General features: G+C 40.5%; 4 protein-coding genes across 4 annotated transcripts; 1 reads left to right on the top strand and 3 right to left on the bottom strand.

The window, feature by feature from the left end:
* Positions 1–1,690: 1,690 nt before the first annotated feature.
* On the bottom strand, positions 1,691–4,337 carry LOC140796006 (disease resistance protein RPS2-like). Its single transcript, XM_073148843.1, is given in 2 exon segments — positions 1,691–4,253; positions 4,255–4,337. Coding segments are annotated over 2 exon segments (2,646 nt in total).
* Positions 4,338–12,134: 7,797 nt separating this feature from the next.
* On the bottom strand, positions 12,135–14,783 carry LOC140796004 (disease resistance protein RPS2-like). The gene has a single exon (XM_073148842.1). The coding sequence runs from the start codon at positions 14,781–14,783 to the stop codon at positions 12,135–12,137; it is 2,649 nt and encodes an 882-aa protein (XP_073004943.1).
* A 2,248-nt stretch (positions 14,784–17,031) lies between these two features.
* On the bottom strand, positions 17,032–19,959 carry LOC140796056 (disease resistance protein RPS2-like). The gene has a single exon (XM_073148899.1). The coding sequence runs from the start codon at positions 19,811–19,813 to the stop codon at positions 17,171–17,173; it is 2,643 nt and encodes an 880-aa protein (XP_073005000.1). The 5' UTR covers positions 19,814–19,959; the 3' UTR covers positions 17,032–17,170.
* A 1,346-nt stretch (positions 19,960–21,305) lies between these two features.
* On the top strand, positions 21,306–24,037 carry LOC140796612 (COBRA-like protein 10). The gene is made up of 2 exons (XM_073149676.1): positions 21,306–22,018; positions 22,225–24,037. The coding sequence occupies exons 1-2, from the start codon at positions 21,454–21,456 to the stop codon at positions 23,649–23,651; spliced, it is 1,992 nt and encodes a 663-aa protein (XP_073005777.1). The 5' UTR covers positions 21,306–21,453; the 3' UTR covers positions 23,652–24,037.
* The last annotated feature ends 338 nt before the right edge of the window (positions 24,038–24,375 follow it).

Below are 24,375 nucleotides of genomic sequence, written 5' to 3'. Positions count from 1 at the left end.
TCTGCGATGTGGCAACTTCCCATTCTTAGAGAAAATAGGCAAGGCATGGCCTATATTGGGATTAAACAGGGGAGAGGATTAGTCTAGAGATTCATTAGGGGAAGTTGAGGTAGACCCAAGTTGGGTGTGGGTCTCAAAGTGGACGCATAACCGGCTATGCGAGCCTCCACACGAGTGGCCTCAAAGACTTCATCCATGCTCCCCAGGCTTGTTAAGCCGCCTACTAACGAGTGAATTGGAGGCTTTGACTCAAAAGAAGTCCTTGATCGAACTATAGGAGGCAACTAGGCAATTGCGAGCCGTTGTCCACTACTGTGATTGCGGCATGACGCCCCACCCTAAAGGACCCTTAGTGTTAGGGTAAGGGGAGAGACTATCTCAAAATCCTTAGCAAGAAGGAAGGGATGCTTCTAGTACTTGAGAGGCATATCAACAAGGTAAACCCATATCAAAGTAAAGATGAGATCCTTCTATGAGGCACGAAAACGAGGCTTCCACTTGAACAAGTTCAAAGCCTTGCCACGAATCATTCAGGGGCCTTTAGTAAGAATCCTCAGCATGTCCTCATATTGTTGAAGTTGAAGGCGAAAACCCCCCCACCATATGTATGAATGATCTATGAAGTTTTTCGAAGCTTGGAGGTAGCTAAATGAACAATATTCAAAGGCAAAGGACGACCTGAGAACTTGCCTAACTAAGCAAATTGCCATTTAAAATGTTCTATTCAACAAGTTGAGGGTCAAAGATAATTCGACTAGTAGAAGACTGAATTTTAGCAAGTTGGCATTGAAAATGAAGAAGTGTTAACTCATTAATTACGCTAAAAGCTTAAGGTTACGATTTTTATATTTTATATTCTAACACACTCCTCACTTTAATATTTTCAAGAAAAGATAAGTATAGTAGGATTTGACCCATGACCTTTGGCTTTGATACCATGTTAATTCACCAATTACTCTAAAAGTTTAAGTTGTAGAGAACGGTAATTTTATATTTTATATTCTAACAAGATGACTAATTAATTGTCCATCATTGACCACGAGCTAGGAGGACCCAAGAAGTCTGGTTAGGAGGCTAAGGATAAACAGCTGGGAGAACGCTAGAGGAGGGCGCAACAAAGGGGTCATCAAGTAGGGGGGAGGTGGAAGAATGTAAAGAAGATCCCGAAGGTGGGATGAGGAGGAGAGAGATCACCAGGAGCAAGGGGTTCCCCAAAGGGAGGGGTCAAAAATCGACAGAAAGTAGGGAAGGCCGAGGCAAGAGAAACAATCTTAAAATTGACAGGAAGTTGGATGTTTATATTTATGTACCATAACCAGACGTTAGAATAAGATGTACCGCTTTATTCATTCTTACTTAATGCCTAGATTTCAAGTTTCATTTTTTCTTATAACACGGACTTTTTGAGAAAAGTAATAAACTAAAGTTATGTTACAAATAGTGTCCAACATGTTGCTGCTATGTCCATACCTTCAATGCTTAGCCATGTACACCTCCTTTATCACCCTCTTTGGTTTACTGTCCTCCTGAATCCAAATTGCAAAATTCTTAGTTTAGAAGTAAGGTCAAAAATAAGATAGAGAGAGACAGTTGTACGAATTGGATTGGCAAGCCAATGGTTACACATTTGCAGCTGCTAATTATTATACAAAAACGAGATAGACATCGACACTGTGGATGTAGGAAATCATCATCCATCACAATGTTTGAACAGGGGTAAGAAAGCAGATTTATGGTCATCATCATCCCATTCCAATATATCCCACCATCCAGTGGTACCTTTGATCTCCTCCAGTTTTTCTGCAGCTAACTTTAGTTTCTTAAGCTTGGGGCACCCTACGACCTTGAGGTTCTCCAACGAAGGAAAGGCTAGTAAAGTCCTTCCACTGTTTAGGCTCTTAAATTTTGGCAGGTTATAGAGACACAAAACCTTGAGGTTTGGGAAAGCAGTGATAATACTACATTCTTCTGCATTACCATCATCATCGTCTTCTTCTTCTTTGCTCCAAATTTTAATCAGCTGCTCTATTCCAATGCAATTCGAAATGTCCAAGTATTTAAGGTGTTGAAGACAACCAGCTTTCCAGACAATCCTAGCCTTCTGAAGCCCTTGGAGGAAGAGACGTTGAAGATTAGGCAGGTCGTCTGCACTGCTACCATTTATGATCACATCCTCTAAGTTGTTACAATTGACAATCGTCACTCTCTTCAATCCAGACATGGTCTTCCATAGATCCGAAGAGGGCAATTGCATTATTACCAATCCAGAGCAGCCGTTTAAATATAGTTGTCGTGTTGATCCTGCGAGTTGATGCGATTGCAAGAGTTTTTGCAAAGCAGCGTCAGTTTGTATAGTAATGTCAAGTGCCTTGAGTCTCCTTAAGCTCTCTAACTCTTGAAAATCCACCCCTGTGCCACTAGACCCAACCTTCCAATCTCCATAGTTTTGGCCCATGTACAAGACCTCCAACGCCAACAGACCGCCTATCACGCCGCTCGGGATGGTCTTGAGTGGCGTATAAGAGAATAGTAGAAATATTAAATTCACCAGAGATCCTAGCTCTCTTGGTAGTGTCCTGATTTCGGTATGGCAAAAATTAAGGTACTGCAAGCAAGCCAAGGAGCTGATCCCCGACGGTAACCTTCTTATTGAAGTATGCGAAATATCCAAGATTCTAAGAGATGGCATGAACTGAAAGAATCCGTCAGATATCTTCTCCAGTACATGATTTCGTTGAAGCATCAGAGTTCGTAGATGAGGGCTTTTTGGGGTCTCATAGAATTCATGTATGTCGTTATTCATTAATGATATGATCTCGGCTTCGGCCCATTTTTCAACTCTTGGCGCTTCCTTCAGCCCCACGCCGGCCTGCACTATCCATTTCGTCTTCTTGGCCCCGAACTCCAATGCAATCCACAAGACCATGGCCCGGACCATGGGGTGCATCTTGATATGGTCCTCATCTTCACCTCTTTCTAGTAACGAAGCCGTCTTTAGTATACCAAGGAGATGATGCACCATGTTATAGATCTCATCCAGCTGACTGTATAGGTCATCTATTAATCCTTCACCTATAAAGTAATCAGTGATATAGTCCTTATGAATGGAGAATTCTTCAGGGTACAAAGAGCAGTAGAAGAGGCAAGTCCTCAACTTGTCGGTGGGCAAGTTATCGTAGCTGCATTTCAGAATATTGAAGATATCAATCTCCATGCCAAGAAGCTGCCAAGGTGCGATCTTTCGCACAGTGATGGCATGCTTCCATTCGTTTGCAGTCCTCTTGCTCGCCATAGCCCGGCCGACTGTGATAAGCGCGAGGGGAAGACCACCACACTTGGCGGCCAGCTCCTCTGCGTAGCGTTGGATCCTGGAATCAGAGCAGGCTAATGCCTCACCAACCTTCTCTTGGAACAACTCCCATGCCTCATCCCGTGGCAAGCACTCCACCTTGATTTTTTTCTTAGAATCCATCTGATCGCAGACGTCTTCGATTCGTGTCGCCAATATGATCTTGCTCTTCGACTGCTGCTTCGGTATGGGAACTCCTAGATTTAGAAGATTCAAAGGTTCCCATAGATCATCAAGAAGTAGCACAAAGTTCATGTCGCTTAATACCTTGTACATGACCTGTGCACGTTCTTTAGGCGTCTTCTTATCCCAAGACAAGCTGAGGCGATCTCCGATGACCCTCTGGATCTCGTCCAGGTTGAGATCTTTCGTGACCTCTATGTAGATCGCGAAGTCGATGTCCTTCGCATCGGCAAGGACTTCATTGTTGAATTTTTTGAGGAGTGCGGTCTTACCAACGCCGCCAAGACCGTAAACGCCGACCACATCTACCTCGTCGTTTGAAAGAGAATCACAGAGTTGGCAGAGCAAGGAGGCCATGCCAACAACTGGCGTGGTCGGCATCTCCTCAAAACGGATTTGGACTAATTCATTGGCCACCTTTTTGAAGTTACAACCTTTTTCCTTCAAATTATGTGCCTCATTGAGCGTCTCATCAGCCTTCTTGCTGATCCGGTATGTGGATATCATGCGTTGCAATTGATTCTCGGGGGCGGTAGGCCACTCATGGTACTCCTGGTCGATTTTGGCGGCCCGTTCTTCGAGCTTCTTCACTCTCTTCAGCCACAGTTCCACTTCGTTCGTAGGCTCCATGCGCCGCCGCTTTGCCACATCAATCCTTTGCTTCGCGTCATCTCTAATGCCTTTCAGCTCATTCATTCCATCCTCCAGAGTTTCTACGTAGTGACGTGGTGTAGCCATATGTATTAGTAAAGAAATCCTTAAGTGGACGGTATATGCTGTCCATGATAGATGCTAAAAACTCCATGATCAGCCAGACTAGTCACAGCTTCAAGGAATCAGAGAGGAGTAAATGAACAGATACAGAAGATGTAGTAGTAACAAGGAGGAGCGAATTTGATTGAAGCGATCAGAGATTGGTTAGATTATATTAAAATATTGGAGGAAAAATTGGTTTGATTAAGTTATGAAGAAGACAACTCAATGTCAGACAAGAGAGGATTCTTTTTTTAACAGACAAGAGAAGACTTTGATGAGATGGTTGGTTGCCTAGGTTAGTGCAATTAATGGTTGTTATTATAAACAATCCGTATTTTGAAAATTATGTTTTTTTTTTTGAATGAAGAAAAATATGTTATTCAAAGAGACCATGGCGTGGCAGTGCCATAATTTTATGTTAGGATTGGCTCAAAATTAGGTTCTGCATCAACCTGCTCTTCTCAACCTATAAGAATCTTAGGAAAGGTTGTAGAAAACTAAGAATAAGATTATCTTTTTGATACTTAACATAAGATGAAGTGGTTTAAAAATTATAAGACCATATAGTGGTTTACATGACTCTTAGTAGACGTGATCATTGAGCGGGCCGAGCTTGTCGGGCTTTTCGGGCTAATAGGATTTAAATATTTATTCACGGCCAGCCCCACCAATCACTCGGGTCGGGCTAAAACATTCTAGCTCGGTATAATGGGTCTAACATAATGTGTTAAATATAAAAAATATTATATCTTATTGGGTCGAGTTTAATGGGCTTATATGAAGATATTTTAGTTATCTTTTATGAGAACATACTTATATATTGATATATAGTTTACTAAATATCCAATGTGGGACTAAAAAAATTATAGGAATATGCATGCATTATGGGTCGGGCCACAGATGAGAGTAGTGGATCGGGCTTTCGGGCCAGGTGGGTAAAGGCTTAGCCTATGCCGCCCACTACCATCTCGAGTCTGGCCAAACCTAAAGTCAGGCTCAGCCCTAACTTAAGCTCGATTAAGACTAAGCGGGTTCGGGGCAGGTTTAAGGGGGTCGGGTCTAATGATCATGTCTAACTCTTAGTTATATTACATGACTCTTAGTCATATGATGCGATTCGAGTCAGATCGAGTCACATCATAAGGACATTGGCTCGATGGATCAAGTCTAGTTATCTTATTTATTTTACTTATGTAGTTTAGTTAAGAGTCTAAGTAGGTTATAGTTTATTTAATTAGCTAAATTCAATTTGATTAACTTCTACATAGTTTCAAAAAAATATTCTACAGATATTCAGCAGACATCATGGACTATAACTTTTATATTCAAGGTTTCTTTAGATTTAGACTCTATCTGTGGCAGAACGAAGAAACACTCTGAGAAGAATAAGTAACGTTGATTTATCTAAGTCATGTTTATCTCTATGTTATGTTTATCTTTAATGTAAACTAATAAGACAAATTCTAATAACAGTTGGTGTAGGGTCAGCCTCTATACATATGTGAAGTGTAGCCCTAATTGAAAAAGCATTGAGAAATAATTGAGTTAAGTTATTTTCTTATTATTGCAATTATCATTTTTATTATAGCCGTTAGATCGTCTTTATCTTCATAGGAGTAGATCAGAACCGTATAACCCTTCTAAGCACCAAACTCAAGGCACCACCTTCCTCTAGTAGCCACCCTACTATACAGTGGTCCACCATCACTTTTGGTCGTCCATCACCATCCGAAGACCGCCGTAACATCGTATATTTACCGTTGTGCCCTATTTCGACCTCTCTCTACTATTTTATTTATATCTTTTCATGTAGACCTTTGATTTATATGAAACTAGAGCCATTAGAACTTTAACTCACGAGGCTACAACCATCTAAATTTTTATAATTTTCTTACGTCTAAATAAGTCTAGATCTGGTTCATAACATTATACTACATGACTATTTAATTTTCAACATCTAAATAACTTAAAAAGTTAATATAATTCAAAAGTATAGACAAGATTAAAAGTCACCTCAAAACCAAAAAATCAATATTAAATTATTCTTGAATTCTACATTAGCAAATTAATTTAATTGACTTGTCAAATGAGCTACCTTAATATTTCAACATTCTCCTCTTAAGTTTGACCATTTCCATATCGAGCTTCTTCTTCAATTTGGTGAAGGTATCCATCTTGAGAGCTTTGGTGAATGTCTTCTAATTGATCTTGAGTCTTACAATACTTGCATGACTTCAATTTCACCATCTTTGACCAAATCTCAGATAAAATGATACCTAACTCGAATTTGCTTGCTTTTATGGAAGATCGAGTTCTTTGTGAGCGCAATTGCTAATTTATTATCACAAAATAATTTTGTGCCTTTTTTATGGATGCTTGAGTTCTTTCAAAATTCACCTTAGCCACAATGCCTGACAATTTGCTAATGACAAGGAAATATACTCCGCTTTCGCAGTAGAGAGAGCAACAACATCTTATTTCTTTGAAGACCATGAAATTGCATGGGACCTGACATTGAAAATATAGCTGAAAGTACTATTGCTATCATCTACCGCTAATATATCTCAAAATTCTTTTCCAGATTCTAATGACATCTTCTTAGTGTTTCTATGAATCCGCTCAAAAGACTGACAGAGTACAATATATCTAATTATGTACTTCTTAAGTACATGAGTACCAAAAAGATTTCTATAAATTAAGAATAGTACCAACAAGTTTATCATCACCTTGCTTGCTTAATTTCAAGCCAACCTCCATAGGTGTAATTATAGGTGAAGCACCTTCTATTTAGAATCTCTTCAAGAGATATGTTGCATACCTAATTTGTGAGATAAAATTTTTGTCTCCACTTTGTTTAATTTCAATGCAAGAAAGAAATGTAGAAGTCCTATGATTGTCATCTCAAATTCATGCATCATACTTCTCTTGAAAGCTTGAAGATAATTTGGACTATTGTCGATGAAGATTAAATCATCAATATAAATGCATGTAATTAAGAAAAACTCACAATGTGTACCTTCTTTGATGTAAAGAGTATGACACCTCTTGAATTTATTCTTTAAGAAAAACTCACAATGTGTACCTTCTTTGATGTAAAGAGTATGACACCTCTTGAATTTATTCTTTAAGAAATATCTATAGATGCAACTATACCATACCCTTGGTACTTGCTTTAAGCTGTACAAGGCTTTCTTCAATTTGTATATTTTATGCTCTTCACTTTTTTTCACATAGCCTGAAGGTTGATCAATATAAACTTCCTCTTCAAGAATACTATTTAGAAATACTGATTTGATATCTATTTGATACACTTTTTATCTATTTTGAGCCACCGAAGCTAAAAATATCCAAGTTGAACAACAAGGGCAATACTTTCATTATAGTCGACACGATACTTTTGATTGTAGCCTTTCGTTACCAATCGAGCCTTGTGCTTCTCAACTTCACTTTTTCATTCAACTTGATCTTGTAGATCCATTTAACACCTATTAATTTGTGAACAGTAAAAACTTGGTCTTCAGCTCAACATAACTATTCTCTACGATATCCTATAGATTTTAAGATCCATAGAGAACCTTCATTTAGATACTCTATTAATTGTAATTCTTTCTGATGAAGCGAGGAAGTTGGGGTTGCAACAAATTTTTGGAAGTCATTATTTTTAAAAAAAAGCTAACTTTAATACCACTTTGTTAAGAATAAGTAGTAAAAAATTTAAGAGAAAAAATTATTCTCTTGATACTTAGCACAAGATGAAATGGATAAAAAAAAAAAAAACTTTCTTACTTCCCTTGCTTGCCAATACATAAGACAAGACTATATATATAGTAATTTAATTATATGATTCTTAGTTAATCTATCCTTCGTGACTCTTAGATATACTACATGACTATTTGATTTTCAATACCTTTGAGAGCCCAAAAAGTTAGTATGATTCAAAGGCATAGAGAAGACTTATTATTCTTAAATTAACTAATTAATTTAATTGACTAGTCAAAAAAGATAGTTTAATATTCCAGCACCTTAGTTTCTTTCAAGGTACAGTGACAAAAGAAGAGAGTAAAAAAATGAATTCTCCATGAAAATCCTATATTTAAGGAAAAATTTATTTCGCCTCATTTTTTTTCCTTATATTTATTTCGACTCATTCATTTTTTTTAATCTATCTAAATCAACTCTTGCTCGTTGCCGTTAATTTCCTTCATAGAAACAAACCAATCTCTAGTCGAATACCTACTATTAAACCTAATCTATTCACTAAAATAAATACAAAATTATTTCCAAACTTTTCCTCTCTAGCATCATAAATGAGGTATAATACCATGAGAAAAAATAATTTCGGTAGAATACTGAGGTAGAACTCAATATGAGCTATTGATTTTGAAGAGAAATATATAAAAAAATGTATAAATTCAGAAGATAAAATTTTATCCTTACAAAATGAAATTCAAAAGAAAATTTTCTCTTACTTGGTGTTGTCTAAATTATCTTCAATTTCCATTCGTTGCTTGCTAACGTGGACTTGTTGGTGAACTACATGTTGATAAATTAATTACAAGAGCCCACATTTTTTCTCCTTTTTTTTTTCTTCTTCTTCTTCTTTTTTAATCTCTAGTTTGATCTAATCTAATCTTAGCTTTATCGAATCTTATTTAATATAACTTTAACCAGTTTGAATAAAACTAGCATGAATTGAAATAGATTTGAACCAAGCTCTTTTAAAACTCGAGCTGGTTCGAGCATGAGCATACCCCTTTCGGGTTTGGCTCGAAATTAATTTCAAATCAAGTTCGATCAAACTGATGCTCACTCAGAATTTGCTCAATTACATTTAATTCACTTCTACCCCCAAAACCTTCAACTCCTCATCACCCTCAACTTGCTAACATAGACTTCGTGAAATATATGCTGATAAATTAATCATAAAATATTTTACATTTGACAATCTATAATAGGTTGTATTTAAGGAGTGGATGGAGTTGCTTCATAAATTCATTAATTTTGCTGAACCGGCTCCAAGCTCGGCCCTCAAGGTCTTGGCTTGCAAAAGGAATAACGTAATTGTTATCTGATCAAAGTTTTCTCATATATATACGGAAAGAGATATATAAGCTCATGTTTTCAACATGTATTTATAACATATTTTTTGTTAGGTTTTATTTATACTTATATAATTAACAAATTATATTTTAAAATATAATTTATATTTATGTAATGTGTCTAAATTTTATGTATGAGCATATGCATAAGATATGAGATATTTAATTAAGAATATTAAGGCGAAAATTAATTTTAAAATCAAAGTATTCGAAATGTGCTGAATTATTCTCATCTTAATGCATCTATATTTGATTTGAAAGAACTACGTCTCGAGAGTTTATATTGACTTGTTTGGTTTAAGGTGAGCCACGACTTTCTTAAATTTATAAGTAGTCTTTACTATTTTGTTGTTTATAATACTAAAATGATCTTTGTCTTTTACATTGCACTTGCTTGGTTTCATAATCAGCAAAGGTGACACATGACCATTTCTTTTATAAAAAAATTATAAGCAGAGTTTTTATTATTTTGTCAAATAGAAATTCTATTTTATTTGAGAAGCTCTTATCGTCAACCACCAGCTCTAGATTTGTGAGTTTGTTGCTTGTAATGCTAAAAGGGAAATTCTATTGTATTTTGAGAAGGTCTCAATGTCCACCATCAGATCTAGATTTGTGAGTCTAAAAGGCAGCTTTATTGTGTTCTTCAGAACCAAAATATATGAAGGCAAGTTATGCTTACTTGTACCACCTTAACTGTATATTTGTTTATGTATAAATTATCTTCAATTTCCACCCATTCTATGGCTATTCAGCTGTTTAGTTCCCAAGTACAGTTCCTGCATGCTTAGGTACAGACTTTTGGGCACTAAGTTTAACCCCATTATGAACAGATGTTGTTCGCTAAAGTAGGTTTGTTGGTGAACTACATGTTGATAAATTAATTGTAAGTACAAACCTTACTTCGATAAGAGCCCACATTCTTTTTCTCAGCTTATTCATTTATCTCTGTGATCTGTAAGATAATTGGATTCTACCCTTTCTTATATGAAAAAAAAAGAAGAACGGTCACCATATTTGATAATCTTTTATAGGTTGTATTAAGAATTGGATTGGATGAAGTCGCTTTAAAAATTGGATTGAAGAACTCATATGCATTTTTAATGCGAACCGTCCTAGATGATGGGTCCTTGACCCAGATCCAATGGTCATCTACTGGATCAATAGGGAGAATAATCTACCTGATAGCCTCAACCATAATCGGTCCGAACCACTCATTATTTCGATTAGTGTTCTAGTGATAAGCTGAGCGACCAAGTTCTTCCTAATATAGATATGCATATTAATGTAGGTCGGCTAAAGAGCTAGACGCATATTGAAAAGCCATCATGCAGAATAATAGAAAGCTTTTTAAACCCATCCCTTAAGGAAACAAGAGTATGCACTAGATGTTTTAAAATAGGGAGCATTTCTTCTTACGAATAGAAGGTCTCTGAGGATGAATGAAAGACATCATACTTTATGCAATCAACTCAGGCTTGTCTTTATGTAGTATTTTCGAAGGCTTAAGAGCAATAAGGGCAAGTCTGCCAGCTCTTAAGGCCCGAATGCCCAAGCCCCCATTGACCTTAAACTGGGTAATAACATCCCATCTAATATAATGCATAACATGCTTATCCGACCCTTTATCCCAAAAAATATCACTAGTGATTTTAGCAATAGAATTAGCTATAGAGAGAATGATAGGCTAGCAGAGCTAGAAGGGCCCAGGACGGTGAATTAGCAGGCTAATGCTTAGCAATAGGGAGAATAGAAGAGGAGGAAACAGCAAGGCGGTCGCCAGAGAAGGGGAGAGAGAAGGCGAGAGTAAGAAAGGTGCACTTAGAATCGCTAGAGCTCAAAAGAAAAGGCCCTTAGAAGATATTAACTCTTATCCAATCAAACCTATATATATATGGATACATATTTATATACATAAAGTTTGCATGTGAAAAGAGTGAGAAGGAATAAAAGAAAATCAAAGAAAAAAAAGAGATTGGCTTATATGCAATTGTATAAACGAAAGAATCACACCCGCATTAGAAGACCATGATCACGTAAGACATAATAATAATAGACCTCCTACAGAGACATCCTATAGTTTATTCTGAATGCGATCATGACTGATGGGTGTGCACAATTAACGATTGGTGCATCCAAATCAACTCAGGTTAAAACCACTCACATAGGTGTAGCCATAGAAGAGAGGAAATAGAGAGATGTCTTTTATATATATATATATATATATGTATGTATGTATGTATGTATGTATGTATGTATGTATCTAACACATATGAGTTATTTATGGTCTCATTTCTTCCTGATACTCCAACACTGAGCTAGAACTAGAAGATATTTTATCTCCTACTTGCAAATCCTAAATGAATTCACTCACCTGATCCTTGTGAATGGCAAGTTGTTAGGTTTAATGGATTGCTGTTAGAGGGGCGGTGACGGTGGAGCAGCCTCGAAAGATCTAAAACTTGGGAGTTGTGATGGTGAATTCGGAACGAAGATATGTATCTGGGAGGTCTTTTTATATACATCGATATATATAGTTCATATGTGATTACCCTAATTCCGTTGAGAGAGTTCTTTGTGAACCTTAGTTTAGCGAAAAGAAAAATACTTCAGGTAAGGTTACAATAAGAAACAAAGAAACTCTCTCGTACAACTTGGTTTGGCAAGCCTACTGTTACACATTCGTAGATGCCAATGGTTTCAAAAAACGTGGTAGACGTACGATGGATGAGCGAACTAATCATCCATCACAGCTCTTTGAAGAGGGGCAAGAAAGTAGATATGTGGTCATCATCATCCCATTCCAATCCATCCCACCATCCTCTGGCACCTTTGATCTCCTTTAGTTTCTCTGCAGATAACTTTAACGTCTTGAGCATAGGGCACTCCACCACATTAAGGGTCTCCAATGAGGGGAAGGCCAATAAAGTCCTTTGTCTGCTTAGGCTCTTAAAATTTGGCAGGCCATGGAGATTCAACCACTTGAGGTTAGGGAAGGCAGTAATCATCCTACATTCTTCTTCTTGTTGTTGTTCTTCTTCACTCAATGTTTCAATCAGCTGCTCTATTCCAGTGCAAAACCAAATGTTTAAGTTTGTAAGCTGTTGAAGACAACCTCCTTTCCAGACAATCCTAGTATTCTTTAGCTCTTGAAGGATGAGTATCTGAAGACTAGGCAGGGCTGGCAACTCGTCGTTTGCACCGCTGCCATCAATAATCACAAACTCTAAGTTAATACAATTAGCAATCCACAGTCTCTTCAATCCAGTCATGTTCTTCCAGACATCAGAAGAGGGTAATTGGACTGTCACCAATCCAGGGCAGCCGTTTAAAATTATATCTCGTGTTGATCCTGCGAGTCCATAAGATAGTGAGAGCGTCAGCAAAACAGTGACAGTTTGTATAGTTATGCCAAGTGCCTTGAGCCTCCTTAAACTCTCTAACTCTTGGAACTCCACCACTGTGCCACTATACCCAACCTTCCAATCTACATAGCTTTGGCCCATGTACAACACCTCCAACGCCAACAGACCACCTATCACGCCGCTCGGGATTGTTTTGATAGGCGTATCAGAGAATGCTAGAAAAGTTAAATTCACCAGAGATCTGAGCTCCCATGGAAGCGAGCTGATTTTGGTATCGCATAAGTCAAGATACTTCAAGCAAACTAAGGAGCCGATCCCCGATGGCAGCGTGCTTACTGAAGTATGAGAAATATCCAAGATCGTAAGAGATGGCATGAACTGAAAGAATCCATCACATATCTTCGCCAATGCAGGATTTCGTTGAAGCATCAGAGTTCGCAGATGAGGGCTATTGGGTGCCTCGTAGAGTTCATGTATGTCGTTATACATTAGTGATACCGTCTCGGCTTCGGTCCATTTCACAGCTCTTGGCGCTTCCTTCAGCCCGACGCCAGCCTGCACTATCCATTTCTTCTTCTTGGCCCCAAATTCCGATGCAATCCACAAGACCATGGCCCGGACCATGGGATGCATCTTGGTTACGTCTTCATCGTCACCTCTTTCTAGTAAGGAAGATGTCTGTAGTACACCAAGGAGATGATGCCCCATGTTATACATCTCATCTACCTCAATGTATAAGTCATCTATTAATCCTTCACCTACGCAATAATCAGTGATCAGGTCCTTACAGATGGAGATTTTTTCAGGGAAAAGAGAGCAGTAGAAGAGGCAAGTCCTCAACTTGTCGGTGGGCAAGTTATCGTAGCTGCGTTTCAGATGATCGAAGACATCAGTCTCCATGCCAAGGAGCTGCCATGGTGCGCTCTTGAGGACGGTGATGGCATGCTTCCATTCGTTTGCTGTCCTCTTGCTCGCCATCGCCCGGCCGACCGTGATGAGCGCGAGGGGAAGACCGCCACACTTGGCGGCCAGCTCCTCTGCGTGGCATCGGATCCTCGAGTTGGGGGAGAGTAATGCCTCACCAACCTTTTCTTGGAACAATTCCCATGCCTCATCCTGTGGCAAGCGCTCCACCTTGATCTTTTTCTTGGCATCCATTTGATCGCAGACGTCTTCGATTCGCGTCGCCAATATGATCTTGCTCTTCGATTGCCGTTTCGGTATCGGAACTCCTAGCATTCGGAGATTCAAAGGCTCCCATAGATCGTCAAGAATTAGCACGAAGTTCATCTTGCTCAATACCTTGTACAAGACCAGCGCACGTTCTTTCGGCGTCGTCTTCTCCCACGACAAGCCGAGGCGATCTCCTATCACCTTTTGGATCTCCTCCATGTCGAAATCCTTCGTTACCTCGATGTAGATTGCCAAGTTGATCTGTTCCGCTACAGCGAGGATCTCGTTGTTGAATTTGGTCAGGAGAGCGGTCTTTCCAACACCGCCCATGCCATAGATCCCTACGACGCCTACCTCGTCGTTTGCGAGAGAATCACTGAGTTGGTCAAGCAAGGAGGCCATGCCGACGACCGGCGTACTTGGCATCTCCTCGAAACGGACTTGGACTAATTCATCGGCTACCTTATTGAAGCCACCTTTGTCCTTCAAATCACCTGGCTTAGTGATGAGCATCTCATCAGCCTTCTTCCGGAGATGATAAGTCGATAACACGCGTTTCGATTGGTTCCGGCGGGCGGTGAGCCGCTCGCGGAACTCCAAGTCGACCTTGGTGGCTTGTTCTTCGAGCGCCGCGACTCTTTCGAGCCACAGCTTCACTTGGCTCGTAGGCACCCTCCCTCGGCGCTCCTCTGCATCCACCATCATCTTCACGTCATCGATCCTGCTCTTCAATTCATCCATTTCATTCTCTAGAGCTTCTATGTAGTCTTTGCAGGACATCACGTAGCCAAGCGTTTTAGCAAAGAAATCTTTAAGAGGACGGAATATGTCGTCAAAGATGGTCGCTAAAAACTCCATGATGAGCAAGAGGAGTCACGGATGCCGAGATACAGAAGAAACTAAATGAATTCTCGGTGTGTGGGAGGGAACTTGATGAACATGAGAAGAGATTGCCAAGAAGATATATAGAGTTTGACAAAGGTTTGGTTGGGCGATAATGAAGACTAATGGTGTTTATTTAAAATGACACCATTTTAAAAAGATGAACATGAGAAGAGATTGCGTTAAGAAGTCAACCTATGCAGGCGAGGACTTGAGATGGGAACTTTATGGTATCCCACCAAGTTTTAGAACTCGTTTCTGTTGTGCAAATACCCCAAATGGGTGAAGGAAGCGGAAGCAAGACCTTCAACCCCAAATATGTTTAAATGGGAATAGAGAAAAAACACCCAATGCAAAGCATACAAATACTCCAATAGGAATGTTAATGGTGTTAGAAAAGCCATAAGCAAGTTCTAACCACGGATTAACACCCTAAAATATGCAAGCACCAACAAAACCAATAATGGAGACAATAGAGAGAGAGAGACAAGATTTACGTGGTTCGGCAATGTGCCTACGTCCACGGGCGGAGCAATCTTCTTCACTATGCAAATCCCTCACTTACAAAGAGTTTAACAACTCTAATCACTCTCAATACAATGGTGGCTCAACCCTCATTAATGTTCTTCCAACTACCAAGCCCTAATACCTAACTTTAGTATTTATAGTCAGGTTCAGAAAAGGGGATTTTCAGGGTCGCGTTCGAACGCACCCAGTATTCATACTGCAAAACTGAAGGGGCGTTCGAACGCGGGAGGGGCCCATTCGAACGCCTGCAGAACATGTTGCTCTCGGGTTGGCTCGCGTTCGAACGCGGCTGGGGCCCGTTCGAACGCCTGTAGAAAGTCTGCTCTCGGGTTGGCTCGCGTTCGAACGCGGCTGGGGCCGTTCGAACGCCTGCTTCTCAGACTGCTCTCTCTCTCTGAGCCCGCGTTCGAACGCCCTCAGGGCCCGTTCGAACGCGCGGCACAGAAAAGCTGAACATTGCTGAATTTTTGCTGAAAACTGAATTTGAGCCAATTTTTAACAGTTTCTTGTTTCTTTAATTTCTTTAACTAAGAGTTTAAGACAAGGTTTTATTTAGTTTCTGCAAAGAAAGCTTTTAGAGCTTTAAAATAAGGCACAGTAAATTCCTTGTTTGGTTCCATTTGCTAATCCTTATTCTTTTTTCCCTTTTATTGTAGGAATAAGAGAGAACAAGAACCAAACTCTCAATTGTAGCGAGTACACCAAGGAGAGTGGTTCAAAATTGATGAAGGTGAAACCAAGATTAATTGGGTCTACTCAACTGATTAAAATTCCATCTACTAATTTGATCAAGCAAATAAAGAGAATAAACCCTCCAAAATCATTATAGAATTTAGAAAATTTTACACCAAAAATGCAGTTAATTTTTATTTGTCTTTTTTAAGGTGACGAACAAATCAATTTTTTTTTAAAGTATAAAGAGTATCGAGTAAATAAGACACTTAGAGATAATACATATATCAAATGTTAAAATAAGTGATTATGCTCTATTAACTCTATAATATGATAATTTTATATTATAAGAGTCACTTTAATTCAATCTAATCCAAAGATAAGAAACACAAAATAATTAAACCTAAAACATCCTTAAACTTACAACTGATCAACTATTCTAAAAAAATAATCTAAAATATCACTCATTTATTAAAAGAGTCACATGAGTCATAAAAAGGTTATCAAGTAACACAAGTTATTCAAGTTTTTATACATCATTTATGAGTTTATTTGGGGTTGTAGACTAATTAATTGGCTCATAAACAAATTAATCAGGTTGAGATAATAAACAGAATATAACCAATTTAATAATCATATATTTGGTATATTTTAAACTAATTTTAGGATATATTTGGTATATTCTAAACTTTGAGATATGCTCATGTATTCCAACATGTATATACATATATATTTGGTATATTTTAAACTCATTTATAGTCTCAAAATTCTTACTAATACTCCAACAGTGAGCTACAAGTAGAAGGGAGTCTATCTCCTACTCGCAAATTCTCCTTATGAACGACAAGTTGTTAGGTTGAATGGGTTGCTGTCGGAGGGGCAGTGCTTGAAAGATTTAAATTTGGGAGTCATTGTGATGGGCAACCTGGAAAGAGGATATGCATCCGGGAGATCTTATATTTCACATAGGGAATTGGCACTTCCTCTGAGTTCTTTGTGAACCATTTTTTAGCAAAAAGAAAAATAGCTCAAGTAAAATTAAGATAAGATACAAATAAACTCTGTTGTACAACTTGGATTGGAAATTTCACATGTGAGGATGCCAATTATTTTACGAAAGCGAGATAGACATCAACACTATGGATGTACAAAGTCATCATCCATCACAGCTGTTTGAAGAGGGGCAAGAGAGCATATTTGTGGTCATCATCATCCCATTCCACTCCATCCCACCATCCTATGGTACCTTTAATCTCTTTTAGTTTCTCTGCAGATAGCTTTAGTGTCCTGAGCTTGGGGCACTTCAACACCTTGAGGATCTCCAATGAGGGGAAGGCCAATAAAGTCCTTCCTCTGCTTAGGCTCATCAAATCTGGCAGGCCGTGGAGATACAACCACTTGAGGTTAGGGAAGGCAGTAATCAACCTACATTCTTGTAGTTCTTGTTGTTCTTCACTCAATATTTCAATCAGCCGCTCTATTCCATTGCAAAACCAAATGTTTAAGTTTGTAAGGTGTTGAACACAACCTCCTTTCCAGACAATCCTAGTATTCTTTAGCCCTTGAAGGATGAGTTCCTGAAGAGTAGATAGGACTGACAGCTCGTCATCTGCACTGCTGCAATCAATGATCACATCTTCTAAGTCATCACAATTATCAATCCTCACGAAGCTCAATCCAGTCATGTTCTTCCAAAGATTCGAAGAGGGCAATTGGATTGTCAGCAGTCCAGGGCAGCCATTTAAATGTAGACGTCGTGTTGATCTTGCGAGTTGATACGATTGTGAGAGCTTCTGCAAAGCAGTGACAGTTTTTATGGTTATCTCAAGTGCCTTAAGCCTCCTCAAACTCTCTAACTCTTGGAACTCCACCCCTGTGTCACTAGACCCAACCTTCCAATCTCCATAACTTTTGTACATGTACAACACCTCCAATGCCAACAGACCACCTATCACGCCGCTCGGGATTGTCTGGATAGGCGTCCTACTGAGTAGTAGAGATCTTAAATTTATCAGAGATCCGAGCTCCCTTGGCAGCGACGTGATTTTGGTCGCGCAGAATTCAAGATACTGCAAGCAAGCCAAGGAGCCGATCCCCGATGGCAACTTGCTTATTGAAGTCAGAGAAATATCTAAGATTCTAAGTGATGGCATGAACTGAAAGAATCCATCACATATCTTCTCCAATGCAGGATTTTGATGAAGCAGCAGAGTTCGCAAATGAGGGCTATTTGGTGCCTCGTAGAGCTCACGAATGTCGTTATACATTAGTGATATCATCTCAGCTTCGGTCCATTTCTCAGCTCTTGGTGCTTCCTTCAGCCCGGTGCCGGCTTGCACTATTAATTTTGTCTTCTTGCCCCCAAATTCCGATGTAATCCACAAGACCATGGCCCGGACCATGGGGTGCATCTTGATATAGTATTCATCATCACCTTGTTCTATTAAGGAAACTCTCTTTAGTACACCAAGGAGATGATGCCCCATGTTAAAGATCTCATCTACCTCAGTGTATAGGTCATCTATTAATCCTTCAGCAATGCAGTAATGAGTGATCCAGTCCTTATGGATGGAGAATTCTTCAGGGAAAAGAGAGCAGTAGAAGAGGCAAGTCCTCAACTGCTCGGTCGGTAAGTTAGCGTAGCTGCGTTTCAGATGATCAAAGACATCAGTCCCCATGCCAAGGAGCTGCCATGGGGCGCTCTTGAGGTCGGTGATGGCATGCTTCCATTCTTTCGCAGTCCTCTTGCTCGCCATTGCCCGGCCGACTGTGATGAGTGCGAGGGGAAGACCGCCACACTTGGCGGCCACGTCCTCTGCCTGACACCGGATGCTCGAGTTGGAGCAGGCTAATGCCTCACCAACCTTTTCTTGGAACAATTCCCATGCCTCACCCTGTGGCAAGCGCTCCACCTTGATCTTTTTCTTGACATCCATCTGATCGCAGACGTCTTCGATTCTTGTCGCCAATAAGATCTTGCTCTTCGATTGCCGCTTCGGTATCGGAACTCCTAGCTTCCGAAGATTCAAAGGCTCCCATAGATCATCAAGAAGTAGCACAAAGTTCGTATTGCTTAATACCTTGTACAAAATCAGTGCACGCTCTTTGGGCGTCTTCCTCTCCCAGGACAAGCCGAGGCGATCTCCTATCACCTTTTGGATCTCCTCCATGTTGAAATCCTTCGTTACCTCGATGTAGATTGCCAAGTTGATCTGTTCCGCTACAGCGAGGATCTCGTTGTTGAATTTGGTCAGGAGAGCGGTCTTTCCAACACCGCCCATGCCATAGATCCCTACGACGCCTACCTCGTCGTTTGCGAGAGAATCACTGAGTTGGTCAAGCAAGGAGGCCATGCCGACGACCGGCGTACTTGGCATCTCCTCGAAACGGACTTGGACTAATTCATCGGCTACCTTATTGAAGCTACCTTTGTCCTTCAAATCATATGCCTCAGTGACCATTTTATCGGCCTTCTTGCTGAGCTGATAAGTCGATAACACGCGTTTCGATTGGTTCCCGGGTGCGGTGAGCCGCTCGCGGAACTCCTCGTCGACCTTGGCGGCTTGTTCTTCGAGCGCCGCGACTCTCTCGAGCCACAGCTTTACTTGGCTCGTAGGCACCCTGCCTCGCAGCTCCTCTGCATTCACCATTCTCTTCACATCATCTCTCTTGCTCCTCAGCTCATTCATTTCATTCCTTAGAGCTTCTATGTAGTCTTGGCAGGACATCACGTAGCCAAATGATTTAGCAAAGAAATCTTTCAGTGGACGGAATATGTTGTCAAAGATGGATGCTAAAAACTCCATAGTGAGCAAGAGGAGTCACAGCTGCAAGGAAGTAGGGGGGAGGAGTAAATGAACAGGTACAGAAGATGAAGTAGTAACAAGGATCAGTTCAGATGGAGGCTAAATGGATCCTCTCTGTATAAGAAGAGATGGGTTGTTAAGACAAAGTGGTTCCATCAAGTGATGAAGACTTTGAGAAGACTTTTTATTTTCTTTCTATCATGTTTACAAGCAAGTGGACTTTGAGATGGTTGGGTAGATCAATGCAATTAATGGGTGTTAATATTAACAGTCCCCCTTGCTTAGCCCATCCTCTAAGGGGTTGTTGTGTAATAAGTGCGTAACGTCCACTAGAAGGGCCATGAATTTTATCATCAACTTGATGAATTAATTTATATTGAGGAACAATCAATATACTTCTAATGTCGAATCAGGATCAACTAGGACAAATATAAATTATTTAAAGAAGACGGTGGCCTTAGTCACATACGTGGTAGTGTATATGGTATAAATACCATTCTTTTTAGAGGGAAATAAAAGTGCAGTTTAATCTGTTAGACCAAACCACCCTCTTTCCCTACTTCTCCCATATATTTTTCCATTTTCATTTCAAACCCTTATATTTGCGGGTATTTATACACAAAAAAAAAAATCTTTTAATTTTCAAATAGTAAAATTGAGCTATTGTGCATATCTTTTACATAAATTACACACATTTATTTATATAAAAATTGAACGCATATAGTTTCAAGAACAAAATCTTATGATTACTAAAATCTAAGGCATTTTTTTCATGCACATAACCCACTATATTTTCTATTGAATTTTTCAATAAACATCCTAAGTAGAGCCTTTTCTGTGAGTTATCTGAACAAAAGGCAAAGCTTGAATTACAAAAATTGCAAAAAAAATAAATGTAAAATACGGGTGTGAAATGGAAAATTTCCGGATCATAAATGAGTCAATTCGTCTAATCCGATTATTAAATGAATTGCATTCGTATTTATTATCTTAACTCATTCATCAACATACTTGTGACATGGTTACCGTATTTATACCCTAACTAACCTATTTAAGAACCAATTGATCCATATAATACAAAAGTACTTATTTATAACATTAAAAAAAATTGTTTATAACCTAAATAATTTACATAAATCTGAATAACTCGTGCCATCCACCTTGTATGATATATATCCACCCCCAATAAAAATAAAATAAAAAAATGTTCAACTGTGATTTGGTAACAGGGTTATCGGGTCCATTCTACCCTCCTAATTAGATATTTAGAAGAAGGGACAGCCCTTTAGGAGGTTAGTGACCGTTGCCTCCTCACTTCCCGCCAATTCCGTTGCAAACGCAGCGTCAGAGATTTGAACTGACTCCGTCTTTCATTCCAACCATTCCACTCCCTCTCCTCTCCAAATTTGGGTCATCTCCCCCGCGAAATCTAATCCAAGAACATAAGAACATCAAATTCCGCACCGTAAACACAATTGATCCACTACTAATTATACCACCTTCTCTCCCTCCATCATCGATCCGAACTCCAAATTCCCACACCAAGATCCCGACGAATCTCAGAATAAACTCCACTCCTTAACCTTCATACCCACACATCCTCTTGGATCAAGAGACGACAAAAAAAAAAACCGGCGCCAATGCCGCCGTGGTCGCCGCCCAGACCCCTCCTCCTCCTCTTCGCGGTCTTCCTCGTCTCGGTCTTGTCCTCAGCCGCCGTCAGAGCGCAAGACTATGACGATGACGGTACGCCGGCAACCCCGGCTCAAGATAGCTGCATCGGCGTCTTCCTCACCTACACCTTCATCGAGCGCTCCAAGGAGTACCCGCACGTCAAGAACGCGACGGCGCAGGCGTACGCTTTCAAGTCGACGGCCACCGTGCTGAACACAATGAGCGTGGACCTCAAGTCGTGGAATATCTTTATCGGGTTTCAGCACGACGAGATCTTGGTGTCCGCGTCGGGGGCGGTGATAACCGACGGCACAGACTTCCCGGCCCATGTCGGGAATGGCACGTCCTTGTCGGGGTTCCCGCAGACGGATTTAATGAACGCGATCGATACTGCAGGCGATATGACGCAGATTCAGGTGGAGATCGATCTGACCGGGACGCAGTTCGGCGTGAAGCCGCCGGGAGTCCCGATGCCGAAGACGATCAAGCTGCTCAACGATGGATTTAAATGCCCTGCCGCAACTCGTAAAGGTCAGCATTATCAACTCGAAAAACTATATTAATGCATGATATACGTAATTCTCATTGCCAGTTTCATTGTTTAAATTATGACAAAATATCAATTAGAATGAACAATTTGAATCGATGGTGAAATCATAAAGGTGACCATATGAATCAAAACAATTCCAACTAAAAACTTAAATTGTTAGATAACGGATCAATAATATATATGGCAGGAAGTCAGATGTACGTATGTTGTGTCAAAGACCCCAAGTTTAAGAGTAAGACGACGAACAGCACAAGATACTTGCCGCGGCAGAAGGCCGACCTGACGTTCGCCTACGACGTGATCGAGGCATACGGCAACAACTACCTGGCTCAGGTGACGATCGACAACTGGAACCCCCTCGGCCGCCTGGACAACTGGAACCTGACATGGGAGTGGAAGAGGGGAGAGTTCATCTACAAGATGAGGGGAGCCTACACCCTGAAGAAGGACTCTTCCTTCTGCATCTACAGCGACGCCGCAACATACTATCAAGACTTAGACTTCGGCCCCGTCATGAGCTGCGAAAAGAAGCCGGTCATCGTCGACCTCCCACCGGAGCGAGCCAAGGACAACAACATTGGTAACCTTCCCTTTTGTTGCAAGAACGGCACCCTCCTCCCTCCAACCATGGATGCAAGCCAGTCCAAGGCTATCTTCCAGCTACAAGTGTATAAACTCCCGCCGGACCTCAACCGGACCGCGCTATACCCGCCGCAGAATTGGAAGATCCATGGCTACCTGAATCCAGAGTATGTCTGTGGCCCTCCCATTAGAGTTAGCCCGATGGAGTTCCCGGACCCGAGCGGGCTCATGTCGGAGACGACGGCGGTGGCTAGCTGGCAAGTAGCCTGCAACATAACGCGGCCCAAGCGCAAGAATTCACGGTGCTGCGTCTCTTTCTCGGCCTACTACAATGACTCAGTTGTGCCCTGCAACACTTGTTCCTGTGGCTGCTCTGACTCGGTGTCCTGCAACCCGGACGCTCGGCCGCTGCTGTTGCCGCCGGAGGCTCTTTTGATCCCCTTCGAGAACCGAACCGCCAAGGCGAAGGCCTGGGCCAAGATCAAACACCGCGCGGTGCCTAACCCGTTGCCCTGCGGCGATAACTGCGGTGTTAGTATCAACTGGCACATACTGTCTAACTACAGGAATGGATGGACTGCAAGGATCACTCTGTTCAACTGGGGGGATTACACATTCAAGGACTGGTTCACCGCAATCCAGATGGCCGAAGCGTACGCCGGCTTCGAGAACGTGTACTCGTTCAACGGCACGAAGCCGGTAGAACTCAAGAACACCATCTTCTTCCAAGGACTAGAAGGCCTAAACTTCTTGGTGCCAGAGGAAGACGGCAAGGATCCATTAGTTGATCCTAGAGTGCCCGGGAAGCAGCAGTCAGTTGTTTCATTCACAAAGAAGAAGACACCAGGTATAGACATCGTAGGCGGCGACGGTTTTCCGGTGAGGGTGTATTTTGACGGCGAAGAATGCGCGTTACCGGATAGCATACCATCGGGAGATGGATATAGATCATATAGATCATGTCCTGGAATTCTGCAAGTAATCATTGTCGTCGTTCTTGTCTTGGCGCCTATTATGGATTTCTTGTGCTGATGAACAATTTGAATGCCGAAGGACGATTAAATCTTTGATAGGTGTCACAGTCTTGCACAATTGTGAGCTTCATAGAAGAGTGTACTTATGTAGCTCATGAAATAGTTACTGAATCAAACTAATCTCCTAAAAGACTGGCACTTCGAATGTAGCTACTGGAACAAACCAAGAAGGAGGTGGTAGAAGACTGTGATGCTAATTTGATGCAATGCTTCCATCCTCTACTTAATCCATTGATATACTTGCATTGTAATGCGGAGACAAAGAAGATGAATTATGTTTGTATTAGAGATTATATACATCGACATATGAGACTTGAGCAGCTGAATTATTGCCTGGGAGATTGATGTATCTACGATTTAATTCTTTCAATAAGAAAATACTTGTGTCACTTTTCTTCATATCAATTACTAGTTGTAGAAAAGCTCATCCTTCTGTCATATTTGACATTTGCCCAAAACAAAAGCAACTTTTCCACTTCAGAGAATTCTTAATGCCGTTTGTATTGTTTTTCTTCACAAAGATGGGAAAATGATTTAAGTTTGATTTGTTTCGAAATTAGTTTTGAGTAAGATTGAACTATGCTTTCAAACCATTAAAATATAATTTTCTTCTTACATTTTCCTTCCTCAGTTCTACCAACAACCCAAGTCGTTCATAAATATTAAAAAAAGAAGAAGAAGTATTCAAAGTCTTCACCTACCCTTGGCACCTTCCTCATAAT

Source organism: Typha latifolia, chromosome 10 (genome assembly GCF_019914945.1).
Source record: "Typha latifolia isolate L0001 chromosome 10, TyphaL0001v2, whole genome shotgun sequence".
In the NCBI taxonomy this organism is placed as follows: Eukaryota; Viridiplantae; Streptophyta; class Magnoliopsida; order Poales; family Typhaceae; genus Typha; species Typha latifolia.
The sequence above is the reverse complement of the archived record's forward strand: the minus strand, read 5'-3'. Positions and strand labels throughout refer to the sequence as shown.